Source organism: Maylandia zebra, unplaced genomic scaffold (assembly GCF_041146795.1).
Source record: "Maylandia zebra isolate NMK-2024a unplaced genomic scaffold, Mzebra_GT3a scaffold01, whole genome shotgun sequence".
NCBI lineage: Eukaryota > Metazoa > Chordata > Actinopteri > Cichliformes > Cichlidae > Maylandia > Maylandia zebra.
Genome location: NW_027490031.1, coordinates 2318045 through 2342911, shown reverse-complemented (window position 1 = coordinate 2342911; position 24867 = coordinate 2318045). Strand labels below are relative to the sequence as shown.

At 42.5% G+C, this 24867-nt stretch overlaps 2 protein-coding genes across 2 annotated transcripts; both read right to left on the bottom strand.

Moving 5' to 3' along the window:
• Window positions 1-436: 436 nt before the first annotated feature.
• LOC143415607 (uncharacterized) lies at window positions 437-8261 on the bottom strand. The gene is made up of 6 exons (XM_076880900.1): window positions 8187-8261; window positions 3342-3383; window positions 3000-3248; window positions 2678-2911; window positions 1610-1770; window positions 437-1503 (listed from the first exon to the last, which is right to left on the bottom strand). Exons 1-5 carry the CDS (start codon window positions 8221-8223, stop codon window positions 1613-1615), a joined length of 720 nt encoding a protein of 239 aa, XP_076737015.1. The 5' UTR covers window positions 8224-8261; the 3' UTR covers window positions 437-1503; window positions 1610-1612.
• Window positions 8262-15868: 7607 nt separating this feature from the next.
• LOC112435628 (uncharacterized) lies at window positions 15869-24644 on the bottom strand. Its single transcript, XM_076880898.1, has 6 exons — window positions 24571-24644; window positions 19015-19056; window positions 18654-18926; window positions 18323-18565; window positions 17198-17398; window positions 15869-17093 (listed from the first exon to the last, which is right to left on the bottom strand). The coding sequence occupies exons 1-5, from the start codon at window positions 24605-24607 to the stop codon at window positions 17226-17228; spliced, it is 768 nt and encodes a 255-aa protein (XP_076737013.1). The 5' UTR covers window positions 24608-24644; the 3' UTR covers window positions 15869-17093; window positions 17198-17225.
• Window positions 24645-24867: the final 223 nt, after the last annotated feature.

Genomic DNA, 24867 nt, shown 5'->3' with positions numbered 1-24867 from the left:
ATTGACTATATGAAAAGGATGAATTAAGGATATCTGCATACACAGGAAAATGCTTCCTTACTGCATGTGCAAAGGTCTTGTGACATTCATCAGCACTGTCCTCTCTGATGTGAACCACAGAGTCTGGCTCACAGAATAATAGGTGGAACTTTCCCACTCAGAGCCACAATTATCCACGCAGGTCAGCAGTTGACCTCAGATGCATATCTGTGGACTGTGGGAGGACATGCAAGCTCCTCACAGAATGCCCAAACACGAACCTCTTTTAAAAAAAAGTTCAAATCAAGCTTGATCGTCTGCAGATGGAAGCATGATGCTGCAGTAGATTTCACAATATTCCAGTAGAAGAAGAAAGATGGGGCTTTAAGCTCACGTACAGTAAATTCAAATTCAAATTTTATTTGTCACGTACACAGTCATACACAGTACGATATGCAGTGAAATGCTTAGACAACTGCTCGTGACCTAAAGAAAAAAAAAAAGGAAAAGGCTATGAATAAGATAGGAAATAAATATGAAAAAATTAAAAAGGGTAAATTTAACTAGGAAGGAATAAAATATAAAAAATTAAAGTTAAAAATGAAATAACTGTACAACAGAATACACAATACACAGTATAGAACTATATAAGAATGTATGAAGAAATATAAATATATATATACACAATAACAGCAGCTGTACAGTACAGGCAGACACCGCTCACACTACAGTTATGATACCAGGCCTCTAGTTTAAACTAGTGAATTTAGGGCATTTTAAAATGAAAATATCAGGACATGATCTTAGCGGGTATCACATTTACAATATGTTATGTTTTTTATTTGGTCCTCCTCACTGCCCATCATCAACATGACTCAGAGACACTGAAGAAAGTTAGCACCCTCCAGGAAGTAAACCAGATTGAAAGACGTCATATTTTACCTTTAAAGCATTTAACAGTCAACATGATGGTGATCTGAGGCACTGTGGGCGTGGCGAGTGGCTGGCTTAACATTCATTTAACAGTCTTAATCACATATCATCCCACTGATGAGCAGGAACATCTACTAGTGTGCGTTTTTTCTACTGACTGCAACCCTGTCATTGTGCTGTGCCCTTCTCCATAAGTCAGGGTTCCTTTGAACAAAGACTTGGACATGAGTATGTTTCTGGTGAGAAACTTTAATTGTTTATGATTACAAAACAGAAACAGTGTAATACACACACAGTCACAGTTGTCATGTCTGAAAATACAAGTCATTGCAGAGCTGCAGGAAAACCTTTAAACGTCCCAAAATATTTTACTTAAAAGCATTGAAAAAAAAAAAACCACGAAGTGCTGCATAATAAGACCAAACATGTAAAATCACAGGCCGACAGTAAAGATACAACAGCAAAGACACATCCACTGCTTTTATGCTGGTTACTGGAGCTTCAGGGGGGACCAATGATGTCACAGAACAGCAGCCAATCAGAGACAGTAGGATGAAGGTCCTCCATAAGGCAGAGTGCGTCCTCACTTTCCTGTTCAGAGACAAACATCAGCGATTTCAGCTCGGATCTGGTGACCTTTGACCTTTCCTAACACACACATGTATGTGCTCTGTGACTCAGCTGACACACGTCTTACCTTTTAGCTTCCTCCAAAGGAGCAGAACTCAAACCAGAACCAGGAGAACCACAGAAACCAGACCTGACATGATGGAGGCTGTGAGAGGAGGGCCAGAGGATGGGGACCAGTACCAGTACCAGGATGAGCTTTTACATTAGGAGGAGGATCTGTAGGAGGATCTGCAGGAACAACGAAAAAGATGGTTCAGTCAGTTTATTATCTGGTCAGTTCATCAGTTCCAGTAGTCTGTGGAAGCTTCCTCACTGATAGACAGAGCTGTCTGAATTCTTGAAAGACTAAAGAAAGGATCTTCAGGTTACACTGAGGATACACTGAGACTATCTGTCATGAAAGTCTTTATTTATGGACTTTATCAGGCACAGGATGGAGAGGAGTGCAGTGACGGTCTGGGCGTACCCATCTTCTTCTCTCATATTCATCTCAAGACCGCAGACAGAAATCAGCATTATAGAATAAATGAGTTAGATCAGGATCAACTGCAGACGATTGGAACGAGTGATTCTGCCTATCCTGAGTCCTCTCCTATACTGTACTCACACACATGACTGCAAGCCTGCCTACAATACCAATGGACAGGTGTGTCAACTGTGGTGGGCCCGATCAGCAGAGGAGATGGTCTCATTCCAAACAGACTCCCTGCATCTTTCACAGCAGCTATAAGATGTGCTTTTCTCTGCGGTTAAACCTTAGTGACTCACATTTGTGTGATTCATTCAAATATTCTCCTCTTGAAAGAGAAACATGGGCCTGAAAAGAAACTAATGTTCACATCTGTCAGTCACAACCTGACACTGAGTCTCTTTAGTGAATCCAGCAGAGTTTTAAAGTCAAATAGAGGTTTTGTGCCACCACAGTGAAGATGGACTTCTTTGTTCCTTCTTTAATATTCCAACCTTTGTAATGATGGGATAATTTTCTCTGGCTGCTCTGTTTATGTGACCTGAATACATTAAGAGAACATGTATCGATAAAGTAAGATATAACCTACCACCTTTCATTGATCTCTATGACATTTCTACTAAAGTCCAGGAAAAGAGGTTGAATAAGAAAGATCATTGCACTGACCTCTGACTGTCAGCCTGCTTTTAGGAGACTGATCAACACCAGTGGAGCACGAGTAGAGACCTTCATCAGACTTCTGAACATTAGTGAGAGTCAACTTTAATTCAGGATCAGATCTCATTTTCTCACCAACTTTATATAAAGAAAAGTTCCCCAGATCTTTGAATTGACAAAGCAGGATCTCATTACTTCCTGTCCACACAGGAAATGAAGGGGCCTTCAGGATCAGAGAACCAGCTGACCAACAGAGACACAAACAGAGTGATACAGAGACATACTTCCACCAACACACAGAGTCATACAGACACAGCTGGAACATCTGTACCTGAAACAATGATGTTGACTTCATCACTACACTGCCCAGATGAGCTTTCACAGAAGTAAGCTCCATCAGAGGGGTTACGCAACTTGAGTTGACACAGAGAATTTTTAAGAACAAGGCCTTCAGCTGCTCCACACCTCTCAGTGAGTGCTCCTGTGGTCCTCTTCACTGTCCATTCATCAACTGTTTTTCCATCACCATCAACACAAGTCAGAATCGCTAGAGCACCACCACTGAAGAACTGCTTGTGATCTGGAGTTACACTCAGACAGATACACAGACAGAGTAAATGTATTTGTGTTCTTGTTGGAGTCTCACTGATGGTTTTCACTTCCATCGACTCACCTGCAGAAACAGTCAGTGCAGAGAGATGCAGCACACACACACCTGCAACAGGAGGACAGAGGTCACTGAAGGTCAGAGGTCACTGAAGGTCAGACAAAAAATGTGAGGGTGTACTACGGGGGTGGGGAACTCAGGCCTTGAGACCTAGTGTCCTTGATCTAACACAGCTGATTTAAACAGCTAAGTAACTTCCTCAAGATATCTTGAAGTTCTCCAGAGGCCTGGTAATGAACTAATCATCGGATTCAGGTGTGTTTACCCAGGGGGGAATCAAAAACCTGCAGGACACCAGCTCTCGAGGCCTGGAGTTTGACACCCCTGGTGTACGAGCTTCATTCTCTTATAGTGCGTACAAAAAAAACTGCATGAATCCTGCATGATTCATCAACAGTGATGGGCATTACCAAAGTAAAAATACTTTGTTACTGTGCTTAAGTGGTAAAAGTGGGCGGGGCAGTAAGTCACACTACTTCAGCATCTAGCTAGCCCTGCTGAAGAGGAGCGAGCATAAAGGGAGTAACGGTTTATTATATGTCAGGTCATTTCAAATGCAGCGTTTCTATGACCACAACAAACATCAGCAAACACACAAACTGTTTGTGTGCAGTTTGTCTCACAGTGTGTTACAGTTAACGGTCCAGCTGCTGTATTTCAAAGAGAGGAAAGAAAGAGAGCTAACGTCACTCAGAGATGGAGAAAGATAAGAAAGAAGCACAGGAGAGGACGTAGAGAGCTTAGATTTAAAGAGAAGGACTGCTTAGTGTGATGTCATGAACTGGAAATGTAAACAAGCCATGACTTTAATCACATATTGGACCTGTATGTGAAGATCTTTCATGTTGTCAAACAAAGTAAAGTATACTTAAATCCAGTGTTGGGAAGGTTACTCTTAAAATGTATTCCACTACAGATTAGAAAAATGCATGCCCCAAAAATGTATTTTGTAACGTATTCCATTACGTTACTCAATGTGAGTAATGTATTCTGAGTACTTTGGATTACTTTATATATTATCATGCGTTTTATAACTGCATGAATGTACTATTGCTGTGAGATATATTACTATTACTGAAGGCTACTCGCCATACCAATACAAAATAGATGTTTAAATCTTAATATACATGAGTAACAGTAGGTGGACATTAGGTTAGGCTGCACTTTTTGCAGCGATCTGGTATAGAAAACTATTCAGCGCATATATAAAACAGGTGCGCGGCTTGAACCGTAGTAAAGGGACCTCTGGCTAATACGTCGGGTGCCGTGTCGGGCTCGTAGCCGAAAAATAGATTAACTTTGTTGTCTGGGTCAACTTTGTTTTAGACAGAGAGAGGCGTTGAAAGACTGCTCCAACTGAACTTATTGTTTCGGAGGAAAACACGAACACGGTGTACAGTCGAGTCTTAATAGCTTACTTACAACTGGGCTCGTCAGGCTCTCTTCTTGGCTGCAGTGGTTATTATTATATTTACATGCTTCCAGCTCCCGTTTCTTTTTTTTTCTTTTTTTTTGGATCTTTAGCCATCAGAATTGTTGTCTTAAGGCCAAGAAAGATGCCAAGCGGATTTATTTTACCAAGTGGATCATCATGGCCTTGCCATATTGGTCCATTTGATTGACCTTTATTATAATTATGTATTTATTTTATTTTCGGTTGCTACAAATGGGACAGACATGACTGTGGGATAGGACAGGGAGAAAGAATGAAAGAAAGAGAGGGAGAGAAAGAAAACCAGAGGAGAGAAGAGACGGTGAGAAAGGGGGGAAGAATGAAAGAAAAACAAACAAAACACCTGGATCACCTGTATGGAGAAAAAACAAACAGAAGAGAAAGCAAACAACAAAGAGCAACATAATAAATACAGCACCATCACAATAAACTAGCTAGCAGTAGATAACAGTTACACAATATGGGATCTTGTTGATCCCATATTGTGTAACTAGTCTGTCAAACGAAATAAAGTCTGTTCCTTCCAATATATGTTCCAAGTATTTAATTCCTTTACCACTCCAATCTGAAATGTTTATCATATTATTGTTTTGTAATATGTCAGGGTTGTTCCAGATAGGTGTACGTTTGCTTTGGATTAATGAAGACTCTGTCGTTTTTAGAAACTCCCACCATGCTGTCAGAGAAGAGCTGATGTTGATGCTTTTAAAGCATTCATGTCGTTTGATGTTTGAGCTGATAAATGGTAGGTCTCAAATTTCTAGGTTATTACATAGTGCCTGTTCTACATCTATCCAAGGTTCATCTAAGAGGGTGTGTTTAAACCATCTAGAGATGAACTGAAGCCTGTTGGCTAAAAAATAGTGATTAAAGTTAGGCAGATCTAATCCTCCTTTATCCTTGGTCCTTTGTAGTGTTTTTAAGCTGATACGTGGGGGCTTATCTTTCCAAAGGAATTTAGAAATATACGAGTCTAGAGATCTGAACCAATCTTGTGATGGCTTATTTGGGATCATTGAAACTAAATAGTTCATTTTTGGCAAGACCATCATTTTTATAGCGGCGACCCTTCCCATGAGTGATATGGGTAAAGATTTCCATCTACCCAGGTCGCCTTCTACTGTCTTTAAAAGTGGGATGTGGTTTAATTTAGTTAATTCTGAAAGTTTAGGGGAGACATTAATACCTAAATATTTTATATTTCCACATTGCAGTGGGGAAGGAGAAGAATTATGGAAGGAGCAATTAATCTGAAGGACTGTAGATTTTGACCAGTTAATTGAATAATCTGAAACACTTGAGAAGGAATTTATCAATTCAATTACCCCAGAGAGATTGGTTTGAGTTTTGGAGAAAAAGTAACACATCATCCGCATAAAGGCTGATTTTATGTTCTACATTCTTACATTTTATGCCCTTAATTACTGACTTCTGTCTAATTGCTGCTGCTAGTGGCTCAATAAAAATTGCAAACAGTGAAGGGGAGAGTGGGCATCCCTGCCTGGTGCCCCTCAGGAGAGAGAAGCTGGAGGATGTCTGGTCATTTGTTCTGACACAAGCTGTTGGGGAATTATATAATATTTTTAACCAGTTTATGAAAGAGGATCCAAAACCAAATTTGTGTAAAGTTGCAAATAGAAATTTCCAGTTAACTCTGTCAAATGCTTTTTCCGCATCTAAAGAAAATATTATGGTTTCAATGTTTTTACTGCATGAGTAGTCTATTAAATTAAGTAATCTACGTGTATTTGTTGATGAGTGCCTACCTTTCATCAAACCAGTTTGGTCAGGATGAATTAAAAGGGGCGTAATTTTCTGTAATCTTTTTGAGAGAGCTTTGCAGATTATTTTAAGGTCTACATTAATAAGGGATATTGGACGATAGCTTGAAGGAAGGAGAAGAGCTCCCATTTCTGCTCGATGAGAACTAATTTTCCACTCTCCTTTCTCTCCCTCCCTCGCTCACAGACACATAACGTGTATGGCGGTCCATTCTCCCTGCAGCACGGACTACACTGCCCATGAGGCTACATCGTTTAGGGCAATGCCTGTAACACTCTGCCTGTTAGCTTAGCACAACAACAACAACAAAAAGCCTCTCTCTCTCCCAGGAAAAACACAGTCGCAGAGAGAGCGCGTCACCCTATAACCACGGCAACCGTAACGCTGCTGCCTAGAACAACAGAACGTAGCTGTCAAACAAAACCCAAACAGTCCTGACCCGCCACAATATGAAACAGGAAAATACCAATAATCCATTTATTTCAACAAAGTAACTGTATTCCAAATACCACCTATTTAAACGGTAACTGTAACGGAATACAGTTACTCATATTTTGTATTTGAAATACGTAACGGCGTACATGTATTCCGTACACTGCTTATTTTATGTACTTTCAGTAATATGTGAAAATCATGGGTAGTTTAGTGCAGAATAAACAGGTTAGCTTGCAGTGCTGTAATGAGTTATTTAGTATTTCTTGAGCCAGTGAGGGTCAGAGGTCACTGAACAAACTGCTCTTCAACATGGAAGACCATTACCATCCTTACTGCTGAGGCAGCAGAGCTCCTCGTCCCTCAGACTGATTCAACCTGGCTGCCATGAAGAAAGCTTAAGGAAGTCCTTCCTGCTGTAGTCTATAAATCTAGATGGTGAGATCAATTATAGGCCAATCTCCAACCTTCCTTTCATAGCTAAAATCCTTGAAAGAGTAGTTGTCAAACAGCTAACTGAACATCTGTGGAGGAATGGCTTATTGGAAGAGTTTCATTCAGGTTTCATCACAGCACAGAAACATTGAAGGTTACAAATGATCTTATCTGATAGTGGACTCATGTCAGTGTTTTGAACGGGTTATAAAACAACAGTGTAAGAACAGTTTCATGGTGTAAGATGCCAGTTTTGACAAGTACAGACTAGTGTAACGGTCTCATCCTTCTCTTTCTCTTTCTGTGTCCTTTTCATTAGAAACTGTCAATCCCACCCCCGCATCACCCTGACTCGTATCATGAACAGGCTTGTGTCCACATGAACGTGCAGACTTTCCCCTTTGAAAAACAAAACAAAACAATTTTTTTTAATATAAAATACACCAAAACGATCTCCAGCACCGTCAGATGGAGGTGCTGGTCAATGAAGCCTCTAAACAGTAAGTCAAAAATAGAAATCAATAGAAATAAAGGCACACAGCTCTGATGCATAAAGACTTGTGAGCAATGTTCCCCGCTGTTCACCACACCTGTTAAATTTTAGAAACTTTCAGAAAATCCAAGCACACAGAGGCTGAACACACATCCTGACACACTGCCAACATCTCTGTGTGTAAAGGAGACACACACACTGAAAAAGCAGCTCCTTCAGAGTGTGTGATGGATCAGAGGTGAGAAATTCTTCTTACCGTGCAGCAGGATCACAGACAGCAGCCTCATTTTCATCCTCACAGTCCCGTTACAGAGCTCCTCACTGCTTCGGACCTCACCCTCCTCTCAGGAGACTCTCAACAGGAAGCTGTACCACTCTGACAAGAGGCACCGCCACAATAAAAGCTGCCCTAGATATACACCTGTGCCAGTCTCGCTGGGTGCTAGATTGGTGGCTGCCAATTGCTTCACAGATTGAATAGGTTATATGCAGAGAGGAATTTCCCTACAGGGATCAATGATATTATTAATCCATCTAGTTTCATCCAACGTCTTGTGGAGAAGGTGTCCAAGTGCGGAACACGACAGAGATTTTCCCTGGGTAGGATACAACTTTCTTATGCATCTTGATATGCAGTGAAAAAATAAACAATTATTTAAAAAAATGTATTTCATATGTATTTATTCATGTGTCGTAGTCATGGCACATGACCCATATGGAAAAATATATATGTCTTATAAAGTTTGTATCTGTCTTGTGTGAAACTTGTATGAAAAGCATGCAAGAGTGAAAACAGATATAAGATCCCTTGAAAAATTATGTAAATGAAACTTGTATGTTTTAGACAACATATGAAAGTGGCCACTTTCATGACTAAATCATCCATCCATCCATCCATCTTCATCCGCTTTATCCGGGGCCGGGTCGCGGGGGCAGCAGCCTAAGCAAAGAGGCCCAGACCTCCCTCTCCCCAGCCACCTCCTCCAGCTTATCCGGGGGAACACCAAGGCGTTCCCAGGCCAGCCGAGAGATATAATCTCTCCAGCGTGTCCTGGGTCTGCCCCGGGGCCTCCTCCCGGTGGGACATGCCTGGAACACCTCACCCAGGAGGCGCCCAGGGGGCATCCTTGTCAGATGCCCGAACCACCTCAGCTGGCTCCTTTCGATGTGGAGCAGCAGCGGCTCTACTCTGAGCCCCTCCCGGATGGCCGAACTTCTCACCCTATCTCTAAGGGAGAGGCCAGCCACCCTTCGGAGGAAGCTCATTTCTGCCGCTTGTATTTCTGCCGCTTGTATCCGCGATCTCGTTCTTTCGGTCACTACCCACAGCTCGTGGCCATAGGTGAGGGTAGGGACGTAGATCGACCGGTAAATTGAGAGCTTCGCTTTTACACTCAGCTCCCTCTTCACCACGACGGACCGGTGCAGCGTCTGCATTACTGCAGCTGCAGCCCCAATCCGTCTGTCGATCTCCGGCTCCCTTCTCCCATCACTCACGAACAAGACCCCGAGATACTTGAACTCCTCCACTTGGGGCAGGAACTCATCCCCGACCCGGAGTGGGCACTCCACCCTTTTCCGGCTGAGAACCATGGCCTCAGATTTGGAGGTGCTGATCCTCATTCCCGCTGCTTCACACTCGGCTGCGAACCGTTCCAGTGCGAGCTGGAGGCCCTCACCCGATGAAGCCAACAGAACCACATCATCCGCAAAAAGCAGAGATGAGATTCTGAGGCCACCAAAGCGAAAGCCCTCCGCCACTTGGCTGCGCCTAGAAATCCTGTCCATAAAAATTATGAACAGAACCGGAGACAAAGGGCAGCCCTGGCGGAGCCCATCACCCACCGGGAACGAGTCCGACTTATTGCCGGCAATGCGAACCAAGCTCCTGCAACGGTTGTATAGAGATCGAATGGCCCGTAGCAATGGGCCAGACACCCCATACTCCCACAACACCTCCCACAGGACACCCCGAGGGACACGGTCGAATGCCTTCTCCAAGTCGACAAAACACATGTAGACTGGTTGGACAAACTCCCATGCACCCTCAAGTATCCTGGAGAGGATAAAGAGCTGGTCCAGTGTTCCGCGACCAGGACGAAAACCGCATTGTTCTTCCTGTATCCGAGGTTTGACTAGCGGACGAACTCTCCTTTCCAGCACCCTGGCATAGACTTTCCCAGGGAGGCTGAGGAGTGTGATCCCCCTGTATATGACTAAATCATATAAGCCTTTTATGATTCACTATATGAAGTAAGTCAAATCTGATGCAAGTCTTTTATAGGTTTTTTCTATTTCTTTCCAATATGGGAAGAACTGCAGGCAGTTATCAACATCTCTATGATTATTCATACACTAGTTAGCATTGCTCATGTTAGTGAGATATCAAGACAGACTGTTGCATCGATAAGATTACCTACCATTGCAACATGAAAGCAATCCAGAATTTTAAAAAAGCATGTCAGCTCACAACAAGCTATTTATAGGTTATTTAATTACACCACATTATAGTAATGCAAGTGTCAGAGCAGTCAGAAACCTACGAAGTTTATTTAACAGTGAAACATGAAGTGTTGGGACTAACGCGTTATTAAGTAACGCGTTACAATAACTACGTTATTATTGTGGTAACGAGCACAGTAACTAGTTATTATGCCAAAACCAGGAACGCGTTACTCGTTACTGGGATTTAGATAGGGTCGTTATTCGTTACTTCGTGTGGTGGCATCGCGGAGCTTCCACAGATTCAGTAACATTAGCAAGTGGTGGAGGCCAGCAGGTGGATGAGAGAAAGGGGAGGCAAGAGGAGAGACCCGAAGCGGCCGCTGGTCCGAGAGTGTCAGGTGAACTGAACTTCAGGTAAGAAGTTATGACCTGCAGTCTCTCTGGGTCAGATATGAACCAAGTTTAGGTGGAGTTTATTTTCGTTGTGCTGACTTTTTCATACTGCGTGCTAGCTAGCATGATGGAGTTTCTATACAGCTGGGTGGTGCTATGTTACTGATGTTGAACTTTATTTTGTTCATAAGGTTAATTATTAGAGTTGCCAACCGTCCCGTAAAAAACGGAATCGTCTCGTATTCAGAGAAAATATTACGCATTTCTTATTGAGGTGAAAAGGAACAGTTTGTCCCGGACTTCAGCTAGAATGAAAAAGACACAAAGCTGGAGTTATTCTGTCGTTACGCTGCACAGCTGCCTCTTCTCTGATTCTCTCCCCCCTCCCTCTCCTGTTGCTACTTCAATCATGAAACTGATCAATGATCAGCTGATCGGCTTTTCTCTCTTGTTTGTTTATCGCCCACTTTGCGCCAGAAAGAGGAAACCAGCGGATGTCGCGCTAAACAACAGCAGCACGTTTAAGCTTGATCAGCTGATGTTAGAATTTATTTAATATTAATTTCTAGTATCAGCTGATGTTTGCTGGAGCCACAGCTGCAAAGCTGCTGGTCATGATGTCGGTTTGGTTATCTGGTGAGAGGGAAACATGAAGATGAAACCAGGAGATGTCCTTACTGAATCATCAGAGCTGAACAGGTGATGGAGAAACAGGTTTACCTTTTAGGTGACATGAATGAGTTGAAGTTATGAACTGTTTCTGAGAGACAAATAACACCAGGATGCTTTTCTAAGCAGCTGACAGCTGGTAACTGTGCAGGGGCGGGTCTAGCAAAGTGTTGCCAGAGGGCCAGGTAGGGCATTAACAGGGAGAGGGGGGCACAAAGACATACTTTCTTATTCTCATTTAAAATGTCTCACTTTTAAAAAAATAATTATCTGAGTCTTACAACAAACAATTGATAGATTGATGCATATATACCGTCAGAACAGTGTACATCACTGTCACAACAGTGTTTATTTTCATTCAAAGGCTTTATGATTTTTCCTATAATGGTGGGCCAGTCTCTAGTCAAAATGCCCGGGACGATTTTTTTGTCCCAGTCCAGCTCTGTATGCAGCTCATCTGCAGTCTGGTGTTACCTACATCTTCCTATTCAGAAGGCAGAATTCCCGAGTTCTGAGTACAATCGAAAGCACCACGACTGCAGTTTTTGTGTTGGATGTAAAAAGCAGGCTAGGATAGAATCAGGCGTGGGATTTCTCTCGTGGAAATGTGCACATTATCTTTTCCTTTCTATTGGTAGGTGGCACAGTGCACTTGTGGCAAGTAAGCAAGCAAGAAGACTGGCAATCTTGCTGGGTATCCAGTTACGGAAGCAACACATAAACAAGAGAATTCTGAGTAAAACCAAAGTTACTTTCCCTAGTAACTAGTTACTTTGAAAGTAACGAGTAACTTGAAGTAACTGAGTTACTTTTGATAGAAGTAACTAGTAATGTAACTAAGTTACTAATTTAAAGTAACTTACCCAACACTGGAAACATGTCAGTGTAACACGCACTTTTTTAAGGAGCAGGTTCATTCATGATTTATCATATTAAATTATACCCTTTAATTTACCTTTACGTATATTATATACGTAAATTATACCCTTTACAACAGTGAATAAACTCTAACAATCTTTAACCAAGTGATGAAGGCTTCATAAATGAACTCGCAACATGCTTGTTACCTTAAAGATACACCTGACAATTTATTCTGTTGGTTCACTCTTATTTCAAACTAGGTTTCTTACCTTTGATCAATGAACATGGATCTCTGAGATTTGTTGCGAGCAGCGCGTTACTTATTTTGTGTCCCAAAATTTAAAAGTGGAAATTTTTAAAAAGTGTTGCATCTTAGATTTGCTCGTGTTTGTGTGGGTGCTCCTGTGCTGCTGACCACAGTGTCAGACGTGATGTCCTTCAGTCTGACGTACTGTGGCCTGTCGGTGAGGTAGTCGGGGGGGTCCACCTCCATCCTGTTCAGTTTTTCCTAAAGCATACAGGGCCGGATGGTATTAAAGGCACTGGAAAAGTCAAGAAACAGGATCCTGACCGTGCCTTTTCCCCCATCCAGGTGTGAGTGGGCTCTATGCAGGAGGTACAGGATGGCATCCTCCACTCCGACACCCACCTTGTAGGCGAACTGTAGTGGGTCCTGGGCATGTTGTACCTGTGGTCGGAGGAGGTTGAGGAAGAGCCGCTCTAGAATCTTCATAAGATGTGATGTCAGTGCCACCGGTCGGAAGTCATTCAGCTCATTGGGCCGGTTCCTTTTGGGGACCGGGACGATGCAGGATGTCTTCCATAGGGCGGGCACTCTCCCCAGTTGCAGACTGAGATTGAAGACTCGTTGTAGCGGCTCCCCAAGTTCAGCAGCACACGCCTTTAGCATCCTAGGACACACCTTGTCTGGGCCTGCTGCCTTTCTGGGGCGAAGCTTCCTCAGTTGTCTCCTGACCTGATCCACTGTCACATTGGGAGATGTTTGGGAGGAGGGGAGGGGGAGAAGATGTCTTGCTGCTGAGAGAGGGATTGGAGGAGGGGGGTGTCATGGTGTCAGGAAGGGGGGGAAGCGAGGGAGGTAGGAGAGTGGGGAGAGGACTCTGTAGTAAAGGTGAGGGTGAGGGTGGGGGGGTTGTGGGCTGGTCAAACCTGTTGAAGAAGTTGTTGAGTTCGTTTTCCTTCTCCACAGTCCCCCCCACTGTGCTGTTCTAGGTGTTGTGGCAAAGGTAGGATGATTTGCCACTGAATTTTAGCTGTGAAAGTATGCTTGTAGGTCACATTCACAAAGGTAGGAGGGTTTAACACTTAATTTCGTGTTGTGCGCATGCACAGAAACAACGGGTAGGATGGTTTGTCAGGTAGGATGGAATCCCAGAACAGCAGACTTTATTCACCGTGCCCAGTAATGTTTGCTCTGCAGCAGTCTGAGCGACAGTGAGGTGAATAAATTGTCCATTGTGACATTTCTCCCATCATCCAAAAATGGCTCCATCAGTTTCATGACCACATTCTCTGCCTACCTCTCTCCCTTCTGACGACTGGGGTCATTTGCCAAGTAAGGAAATGCACTGCAGACATATTTGGTCTCCAAATTCGTGGCCATCCAGAACCTGATCCCAAATTTGTCTGGCTTGGTTGCGATATACTGTGTGAATGGACCTTGGTAGGAACAGCTGTTCATCCATGGTCACGTGTTCTCTTGTAGTCATTGTGTGTGAATGTGAGAGTGAATGAATAGTGGAATTGGAAAAAGCTTTGAGTGTATAGAAAAGCGCTTTATAAATGCAATCTATCATTATTATTATTACAGTGATAAAGACTTCTGTTTGTCACCCCAGGAGACAAGTTTCCTCACGTGAAGAAAATATCCGAACATGCAGTTTGGGAGAAGATTTACAGTTTTAATGACAACAATGACAACTCCAACAATTATGACCCAGGTGTCATCTACATATCTGTACCAGTGGCTAGGTACTCTCCTTTTTAAAAAGCCAAGAGACTTTCTTTCCACTTCCTCCATGTAAAGGTTGGCTACAGTAGGTGACGCCAGGGAGCCTATGGCACATCCATGTTCGTGTCTGTAGAAAACCTCGTTATATTTGAAATATTGTGGAGGTAAGGCAGAGGTCTAACAGTGTGCCATTCTGTTCGGGGGTGAAGTTGGTTGTAGCAAGGTGTTTTGAAATGTTGTAAGTGGCTGAGTTCATGCTGCTAACAATGGGTCTCAGTGGAATACCTTCAAGCAGTATGTAATTTAATTACTTTTTTGCCATAGTAATCCCTTGCTTTACACTTTACTGGATTGCAGTACTGCCCAACTCTGGTAATGTCAGGTAATAAGTCAGTGCAGAGCTGAAGGAAAACTTTTAAAAAGGAAAGTAGCACAGCAAACTCTCCAAATACACACTCCCTGCTTTTATAGTGGTTACTTGAGCTTCTATTTGAAACTAGTTAATTAAGGACATTTTAAATTGAAAAGATCAGTCAAGGTTAAAAGAAATGATCTTAGTGAGTATCATATTTACAATGTGTGTTTTGTTTTTTTTATCGTATTCAGTCCTCCTCAGTGCCCAACATCAACACATCAAGAACGTTAGCACTCTCCAGAAACTAAAACCAGACCAAAAGATGCAACATTTTACCTTTTAATGATGAGGTTCAATGGGCGGTTAAAATTGGCCTCAACTGGTCAGAATGCAAAATCGCAATCAATCTGTTGCTGTATATCACGATTTATTTCATTCTTATCAGTGATAGCATAACATTCATTTAACTGTCTTAATCACATATCAGCCCATTGATGATCAGAAACGTCTTCTAATGTTTCTAATAGAGTTCAAATATTGAGGGTGAGCACAAAAACTACTATGGTCCAGAAGAGCTTCGGTCAAACAATGGACACACGCGTGGGGAGATGAACACTGCATACCGACAGCATCGATCTCCGCCCAATGATACACAAGCAGTTGTTTTTATAACATCAGGGTATTATTTATGACGCCCCCTCATGCGTCAAAGCAGATACAATACATGGATATGCAAATGTTCTGTTGATGACTTTTGACACATTTAAAAGGACATCTTCTCCGTCTCGAGGCCAGGTGCTTCCTATTAATCTTCTAACTCTCGCTCATCTCCTGGAACAAACTGTCCCTTAGGCAGACACAGTTTTGCAGTCACAAGCTTTTGCAAACTATTATTTGAACTCTTACCTAAATATGAGTCTAACTACTGTTTGTGTGTGTGTCTCAACCTCCAACGCACTCAGACTCACCCCGCCCGTTGATGCTTCTAACCTTTTACTAGACAGAAGCTCTCTGTGATCGGTGTAATAATCTTAACTAAGAACATGTGTAATTTACTGAATAAATGCTTTGATGAAATGATAATTAATGTAATGGTAATGATGATGGTTATGAATAGTAGCAGTAAAATATTTCCCTGATCTCCACATTTTCTACTGACTGCCACCCTGTCATGGTGCTGTGCTTGGAGACCAGCTGCTCTCCAGCAATCTTGAACAAAGACTCAGACATTAATGTGTTTGTGGTGAGAAACTTTAATAGTTCATTATTACAGCGCAAAACCTGTGTAATACACACACAGTCACAGCTGTCATGTCTGAAAATACAAGTCATTGCAGAGCTGCAGGAAAACCTTTAAACATCCAAAAATATTTTACTTAACCCTTAAAAAGCCAGTCAGAGTGGGCATGCTCCGTTTTGCATAACTATTTTTAAATCCCAGTAGCACTGCAACCATGTAAAATAGCGCAATTTTTTTTTTTGCATATGAAACCGGAGGAGTTGTACTTACATCAGCTTGTCCTATAGCTTTGCAAAAATTGCATAAAAAGCACTTGCAGCAACAAAAACATAATATCCCAGAAACATGCTTTGCCGATCCGATCAGCTGTTCGTAACACTTCCTACGTTCATCAGCGCGAACTATCGCATATCCGCCGTGACCTGCCCGAAACCAGAAGTGACGTCATTTTCGCAGAAATGTAGTTTGTTACCATCAGGCCCTTCTAAGCCTATACTGGTGTTTTTAAAAGTTATGTTTGACTTTATGACTTTCTGTGTCGTTTCTGGGATGCTTAGAATTCAAATTGTACTGCTGGAAATAGCATATGCATCAAAATAAACTATTTTTTTGCAAATCTGCATTATAATACTTATTTTCGTTTTTCCTGCAGTATATAAAAATTGGCGTATTTCAAAAATAAAACTATGAAGACACTTAATAAAATAAATTTCCTGTGATGGGAAACTATTTTGTGCAACTTTTTTGTATTTACAGTTTTGAGGAATAAGCATCTTAAATTTCGCTAACTAGAAATATATGTTAACAAAAAAAAGCGATTTTCAGTTTTTTTGTAGTTTGTTGCACTTTTTTTGCAATTTATGTAATTACTATGCACTTAATGCATACATGTTATTAAAATCTGGGCTATAATGGTTGTATTGGTGTACAGTAACTTGAAATGCTCCCCAAAATGGCAGCATGTAAAAATATAAAGAAAAGCTCTGGCAGAATTGGTTCAATGGTAGGTCTTGAAGGGTTAAAAGCACTTTTAAAAACAACCACAAAGTGCTGCATAATAAGACAAAACATGTAAAATCCCAGGCCCAGCAGTAAAGATACAACAGCAAAGCTGACACTCTGAAGACACACCCCCTTTTATACTGGTTACTGGAGCTTCGGGGGGGGGGCAATGATGAGACAGTAGGATGAAGGTCCTCCATAAGGCAGAGTGCGTCCTCACTTTCCTCTTCAAAGACAAACATCAGCAATTTCAGCTCAGATCTGGTGACCTTTGACCTTCCCTAACACACACATGTATGTGCTCTGTGACTCAGCTGACACACTTCTTACCTTTTAGCTTCCTCCAAAGGAGCAGAACTCAAACCAGAACCAGGAGAACCACAGAAACCAGACCTGACATGATGGAGGCTGTGAGAGGAGGGCCAGAAGAGCGACGACGAGTGGTTGTGGTTGTTGTAGTAGTAGTAGTAGTAGTAGTAGTAGTAGTGGTAGTAGTAGTAGTAGTAGTGGTAGGTTTTACAGTAGGAGGATCTGCCGGAACAATGACAAAGATGGTTCAGTCAGTTTATTATCTGGTCAGTTCATCAGTTCCAGTAGTCTGTGGAAGCTTCCTCACTGATAGACAGAGCTGTCTGAATTCTTGAAATACTAAAGAAATGAGCTTCAGGTTTTTCCTGTGTCGCCTCCTGTAGAAGAGGATACACTGAGACTGTCTGTCATGAAAGTCTTTATTTATGGACTTTATCAGGCACAGGATGGAGAGGAGTGCAGTGATGGTCTGGGCGTACCCATCTTCTTCTCTCATATTCATCTCAAGACCGCAGACAGAAATCAGCATTATAGAATAAACGAGTTAGATCAGGATCAACTGCAGACGATTGGAACGAGTGATTCTGCCTATCCTGAGTCCTCTCCTATACTGTCCTCACACACATGACTGCAAGCCTGCCTACAATACCAATGGACAGGTGTGTCAACTGTGGTGGGCCCGATCAGCAGAGGAGATGGTCTCATTCCAAACAGACTCCCTGCATCTTTCACAGCAGCAATGAGATGTGCTTTTCTCTGTGGTTAAACCTTAGTGACTCACATTTATATTTATATTAAATATTCTCCTCTTGAAAGAGAAACATGGGCCTGAAAAGAAACTAATGTTCACATCTGTCAGTCACAACCTGACACTGAGTCTCTTTAGTAAATCCAGCAGAGTTTTAAAGTCAAATAGAGGTTTTGTGCCACCACAGTGAAGATGGACTTCTTTGTTCCTTCTTTAATATTCCAACCTTTGTAATGATGGGATAATTTTCTCTGGCTGCTCTGTTTATGTGACCTGAATACATTAAGAGAACATGTATCGATAAAGTAAGATATAACCTACCACCTTTCATTGATCTCTATGACATTTCTACTAAAGTCCAGGAAAAGAGGTTGAATAAGAAAGATCATTGCACTGACCTCTGACTGTCAGCCTGCTTTCATGAGTATGTGGATGATCCTCAGTGGAGCACGAGTAGAGACCTTCATCAGACTTCTGAACATTAGTGAGAGTCAAATTTTCTTTAGGATCAGATCCAATCATGTCCCCATCTTTATAGAAATAAGACTTCACCGGTTCACCGTCTCTGCTTTGACAGAGCAGAGTCACATTACTTCCTGTCCACACAGGAGATGAAGGGGCCTTCAGGATCAGAGAACCAGCTGACCAACAGAGACACAAACAGAGTGATACAGAGACAGACTTCCACCAACACACAGAGTCATACAGACACAGCTGGAACATCTGTACCTGAAACAATGATGTTGACTTCATCACTACGCTGATGCCCAGATGAGCTTTCACAGAAGTAAGCTCCATCAGAGGGGTTACGCAACTTGAGTTGACACAGAGAATTTTTAAGAACAAGGCCTTCAGCTGCTCCACATCTCTCAGTGATTCCTCCTCTGGTCCTCTTCACTGTCCATCCATCAACTCTTTGTTCATCATCATCATCACAAGACAGAATCGCTAGAGCAGCACCATTGAAGAACTGCTTGTAATCTGGAGTTACACTCAGAGAGACTGAAGGGCAGACAGATACACAGACAGACTAAATGTATTTGTGTTCTTGTTGGAGTCTCACTGATGGTTTTCACTTCCATCAACTCACCTGCAGAAACAGTCAGTGCAGAGAGATGCAGCACACACACACCTGCAACAGGAGGACAGCGGTCACTGAAGGTCAGAGGTCACTGAGGGTCAGTGAAAGTGTGACTGTATACTACAGGGGTGGGGAACTCCAAGCCTTGTGTTCTGCAGGTTTCAGAATCAGAATCAGAATCAGAAAGGGTTTTACTGCCAAATGTTGAGCAGGTTTACAACATTAGGAAATTGCTGCGGTGCTTCAGTGCAAACATACTGTCAGATAACATGTGTCCTTGATCTAACACAGCTGATTTAAATAGCTAAAACATCCTCGACATGTCTTGAAGTTCTCCAGAGGCCTGGTAATAAAATAATCATTGGAGTCAGGTGTGTTGACCCAGGGTGAGATATAAAACCTGCAGGACACCGGCTCTTGTGGCCTGGAGTTTGACACCCCTGGTGTACGAGCTTCATCCTCTTATAGGGTGTGCAAAAAAAAATTGCATAAACCCTGCATGGTTTATCAAAAGAGGTGGGCATTACCAAAGTACAGATACTTTGTTGCTGTGCTTAAGTGGTAAAAGTGGGCGGGGCAATAAGTCACAGTACTTCAAGCTGGTCAAGAAGGCTCACCAGCGCCTCTTCTTCTTGAGGACTCTGAGGAAGAACCACCTGTCCTCAGACATCCTGGTGAACTTCTATCGTTGCACCATCGAGAGCATCCTGACCAACTGTATAACAGTCTGGTACGGGAACTGCTCTGCCTCGGACCGGAAGGCGTTGCAGAGGGTCGTGAAAACTGCCCAGTGCATCGCCGGAGCACCACTTCCTGCCATAAAGGACATCTACAGGAAGCGGTGTCTGAAAAGGGCTGGGAAAATCATCAAAGACCCCAGTCACCCATCACATGGACTCTTCACCCTCCTGCCCTCTGGGAGGCGCTACAGGAGCCCCCGGACTAAGACCACCAGGTACCGGAACAGCTTCTTCCCCACAGCTGTCAGACTCCTGAACTCTGCCTCCTGACATCTGACCCACGTTAAACTCATGGACTGAACATACACACACCCACAATGGACAACTGTACCCTCAAACACAATAATAACATGGACTGAACCACCACTCACAACCACTAGCACTTTATATAGCCTCTGTAGAAACTATCTACACCCTCACTTATCTTAACTGCACTACTGTATAGCTCTGTGTAAATAATCATTCTGTACATTCGATAATCTTTAATTCTACAACTGTTTACAACTTGCATAGTTCACATTTCTGTATAGCTCTATATCTCAGATTTCTGTAAAGTTATTTATTTCATATTCTGTATAGTTTTTCATATTTATATCATGTTCATATCCTGTACATAGCTTGTACTCACTACAGCCTGTACATACTTATAGTTATAGAATATTCACAACATACTTCATACCGTGTACATTATAACATACCATAATAGACCCATTTCTGTAATATACTTACATATCTATACTATTGCTAATATATATTGTAATATATCTATATCACTAAAGCACTTCTGGATGGATGCAAACTGCATTTCGTTGCCCTGTACCTGTGCATGTGCAATGACAATAAAGTTGAATTCTATTCTATTCTATATGATTTTTGCAGCGATTTGTGTGATTAACAGTTCATTCAACGGGTATTAAACCTATGCAAGTGGTGCATCCATGTTCAGATGAGGCTTTGATGGCCTATAAGTGAAGTTCACTGAACTAAAGAATGTGGTTTGATGATTGTTGACATGCTCTCCAAATAGAAGTTTTTCCTCCTAGCAAGGAAATACAGGTACAGCAGTCTGCTGAAAGGGATCTCCTGAGAAATCTTCAGAGGCCCAGTGAGAAGCGAGAAACATTCCAGGCATAGCTGACAGCCCAGGCAGTGGTTGAGGTCAAAGGTCGAGCTGGTTGGGGCCCATCATGAGATCAGACTTTGGAGCCACAGCAAGGACCATGAAACTGCGTTGGAATGAGAGCTGTGCCAAGGGGGATTTCCAGAGGCCAACAGAGGAGATTGTGGACGACGGACGGGCACCTGAAGGATGAGGGGAGCGTGCCAAGCTCCATCGACAGCGCAGAGGGAATCTAAGGATGGCATCATGATTCTGTGAAAGCACAGGAACCAGAAGCTATGGTGGTGATGACAGCAGTTTCCTATGACCATCACCTAATGCTGTGCCACTATACTGTGCATACGATGGCACGCTGAAGACTGCTGGGATCATAACAGCAGTAAGATAACTGGACCCAGCACCTTTTTCCACAGAGGGGTTTTTCTGCAGAGGTTGGACAATGGAGGAGTCATAAGTATTCCTACTGCAGGATGAAGGCCTGAAGTGAGGTGATGGGGGTTGATAGAGGCCAATTCAAGTGCTTCTGACCATTTCAACTGCCTGCAAAATAGCAGAGAGACCCTCCTGGATTTATCAGAGCCACTGCAAAAAGGTTGAGGTCCCAGGAAACCCCAGCACCCCCAAGACAGCACAATAGAGAAATCTCACACTTGGTTGTTTCAGTGGTGAGGGGGGAGTGCTGATTGAGCCCCCGTAGGGTAAGCTCGCACTTCAACCTCCAGCCTCTGATCAACTCTAGGGCAACCAAGTGCGAGGCGTGACGGACCTGTGTGCAACCATGGGAAGGTGGACCCTCTTGGTTACCTTTACTACGACGCTCACTTTTACAGGACCCCAGCTGGTGCCGGAAACAGCTGAACCAGGAGGCAGGCAGAAAAGATGGACACATGACAACTCTCACCTAAGAGACATGACGCAAGACCACATCCCTCCGCGGATGAACAATGCCTGGTACCGTTATATCCACGACAGAACAAAAGCAGAATCGGCAAATACAGACTATTATGTCTGTTCCCATCTACCCAGCACGGCAACATACCCCACACTATATGTGTTCCTGGACCAACTCCCAGGGAAGAACTACTCTATGATATTAGCAGAGAGAGAGGGATTTTGCATCCTCTTCAATAAAACATGCGGCATTTACATACTGGACGATGTACACTCATTAAACATGACTGATACCCTGAATGCTTTGAGACAGATCCAGCAGGCTCAAAATCAGGACTATGTAAGTGATACAAGTGACTGGCTTTCTTGGCTCTACACTGGCTCCTGGTTACAGGTGCTAAAAAGACTACTCATCGGAGTTGGGATATTTTTACTTTTATTTTGTGTCTTTGTAACGTGTATATTGCCATGCCTAAAACTCATGATTAACCGCATAATATTTTCTACTGTTGCTGCATACATAGCCATGACAAGTGATGATGATAATGACCCCAACCTGTTGGAACATGAAGACTTTGTGTAATTAATGATGATGTGACAGAAAATGTACAACAAGATGTTACAAACTGATATCTCACTTAAAGTTTTTACTGACAACAGGAGGGAATGTCAATGGAAAATTGTACTTAGTAATCAGTATAATCTTTTAGTGATATAAGTTTGCATATGGTAGAATACTGCATGTAGTTATTTGTGTGTAGAAGTATATAGTTGGTGGCATATTGAAAGAATGTCTCATCCTAGGAGGTCTGTAACATTCTAAGGTGTTCACACCCACATCCCAGGAGCATGAGAGAGGTCGTACCTTGTCTTATTGTTTTACGGCAGGATTAACGTAGCTATGTCAGTTTTAGTTTAAGTGCTTCTTTACATATAGATGACCAAGGATGTACCTTTTGTGCTTTCATGTTATATGACCCTTTGATCAGCAGGACACCACACACACACACACACACACACACACACACGCACACTGAAGTATAAATAAAGACCGGGGCAGTTTCTCAGCACGAGTCTCAGTCTGGAGGCTGCCCTTGCTAGCAAGAAGTTCTGTGTGTTTCTCTTCTCTAAGTCTTTGCTGAAGAAGTGTTTTAGAATATATTCCTTAACAACTTCACAGCCTGTACTTTTTAACTTTTATTGAGTAAAGAAGTTTCTTCAGTGCTTCATCTTTTACTGGAGTATTTTCTAACACAGGTAAGAAAATACCTGGTGTTTGTATGGAGTGGTAGCGATGTACCATGGCGTACAAAGTTTGGGGCTCTGTCTGGACAAGTAAGGCAAGCAGTGCTTTAAACTAAGTCTGATAAGACATGAGACGTAAAACAGACCATTATAAATCATTCCTCTCCTGTCATCACAGACAGCGCCATCATGAAACTCCTCATCTCTCAGTGAAAAGGCATAGTGACAGATTAGATTCCTCTTGGCTAACATGATAATGATGTCGAGGAAATATATATATATAAAATTTGAAAAAGCTGTTAATAACTCCTTTACTTTATAATTTGAATCATTATTGGTGATACAGCGGATAGAAGTGCGGAAGTGGGGGGTGGTCACTGCACAGAGCTTTCAGAGGATAGCTCTATCATTACAGATTGAGGAATAGTGGACCCGAGGCAGCATTGAGGGATCCCTGACACTGCTGGCTAAGGATAAACATTGATTTGGTAGAATTAAGTATCATAATGGGACTACACAAGCAACACAAGGGAGGCAAGGAGAAAAAACCTAAAGGCTAGGAAATCACAGAGTTGCAAAAATAACTAAGAACCATCAATTAAAAAACAAAAAACAGAACCACGACAAGGAATCTAGACCCAGCAGTCTTAGCCAATTATACGCCAGTATCCAACCGTCCTTTCATGTCAAAGAGTAGTTGTCAAACAGCTAACAGATCATCTGCAGAGGAATGGCTTATTGGAAGAGTTTCAGTCAGGTTTCAGAGCTCATCACAGCACAGAAACAGTGAAGGTTACTAATAATCTTATCTGATAGTGGACTCATGTCAGTGTTTTGAACGGGTTATAAAACAACAGTGTAAGAACAGTTTCATGGTGTAAGATGCCAGTTTTGACAAGTACAGACTAGTGGAGAGTCGTCTGGATTATCAGTGTAACGGTCTCATCCTTCACTTTCTCTTTCTGTGTCCTTTTCATTAGAAACTCTCAATCCCACCCCCACATCACCCTGACTCGTATCATGAACAGGCTTGTGTCCACATGAACGTGCAGACTTTCCCTTTTGAAAAACAAAAAAAAACAGAGTCTTTTTACATAAAATGCACAAAATCGATCTCCAGCACCGTCACAGGAAGGTGCTGATCAATAAAGCCTGCAAACGGTAACAAAGCACATGTAGCCAAATAAAGGCACACAGCTCTGATGCATAAAGACTTTATAAAAAAGCAGAGTTCATGACAACCTTCTCTCTTTAAGAAGTTTTTCCAAACTCTGTGCTCACTGCTCTAAATGAGCATTTACATGTGGATGAGCTCAAAGTTTGCAGACTCTCTAACAGAGTTTAGAGTTATTAACACACACTCTCATCCAGGTTAGAAACCCAGAGGAACAACCCCCCTGTCCACCACACCTGCGTTATTTTAGAAACTTTCAAAAAGTTCAAGCAAAGAAAGGCTGAACACACATCCTGACACCCTGCAAACATCTCTGTGTGTAAAGGAGACACACACACTGAAAAAGCAGCTCCTTCAGAGTGTGTGTTGGATCAGAGGTGAGAAATTCTTCTTACTGTGCAGCAGGATCACAGACAGCAGCCTCATTTTCATCCTCACAGTCCCGTTACAGAGCTCCTCACTGCCTCCGACCTCACCCTCCTCTCAGGAGACTCTCAACAGGAAGCTGTACCACTCTGACAGGAGGCACCGCCACAATAAAAGCTGTCCTAGATACACACAGGTGCAAGTTAACCAGTATCCAGCATCATGCTCAGACAGCACAGGCCTCCCAACCACAGTCCACAGTGGATTAGTCTTCTTTAGTCTTTAGTCTTTAGTCTTTTTATTTTGTTATGGGGTTTTTGTAATTT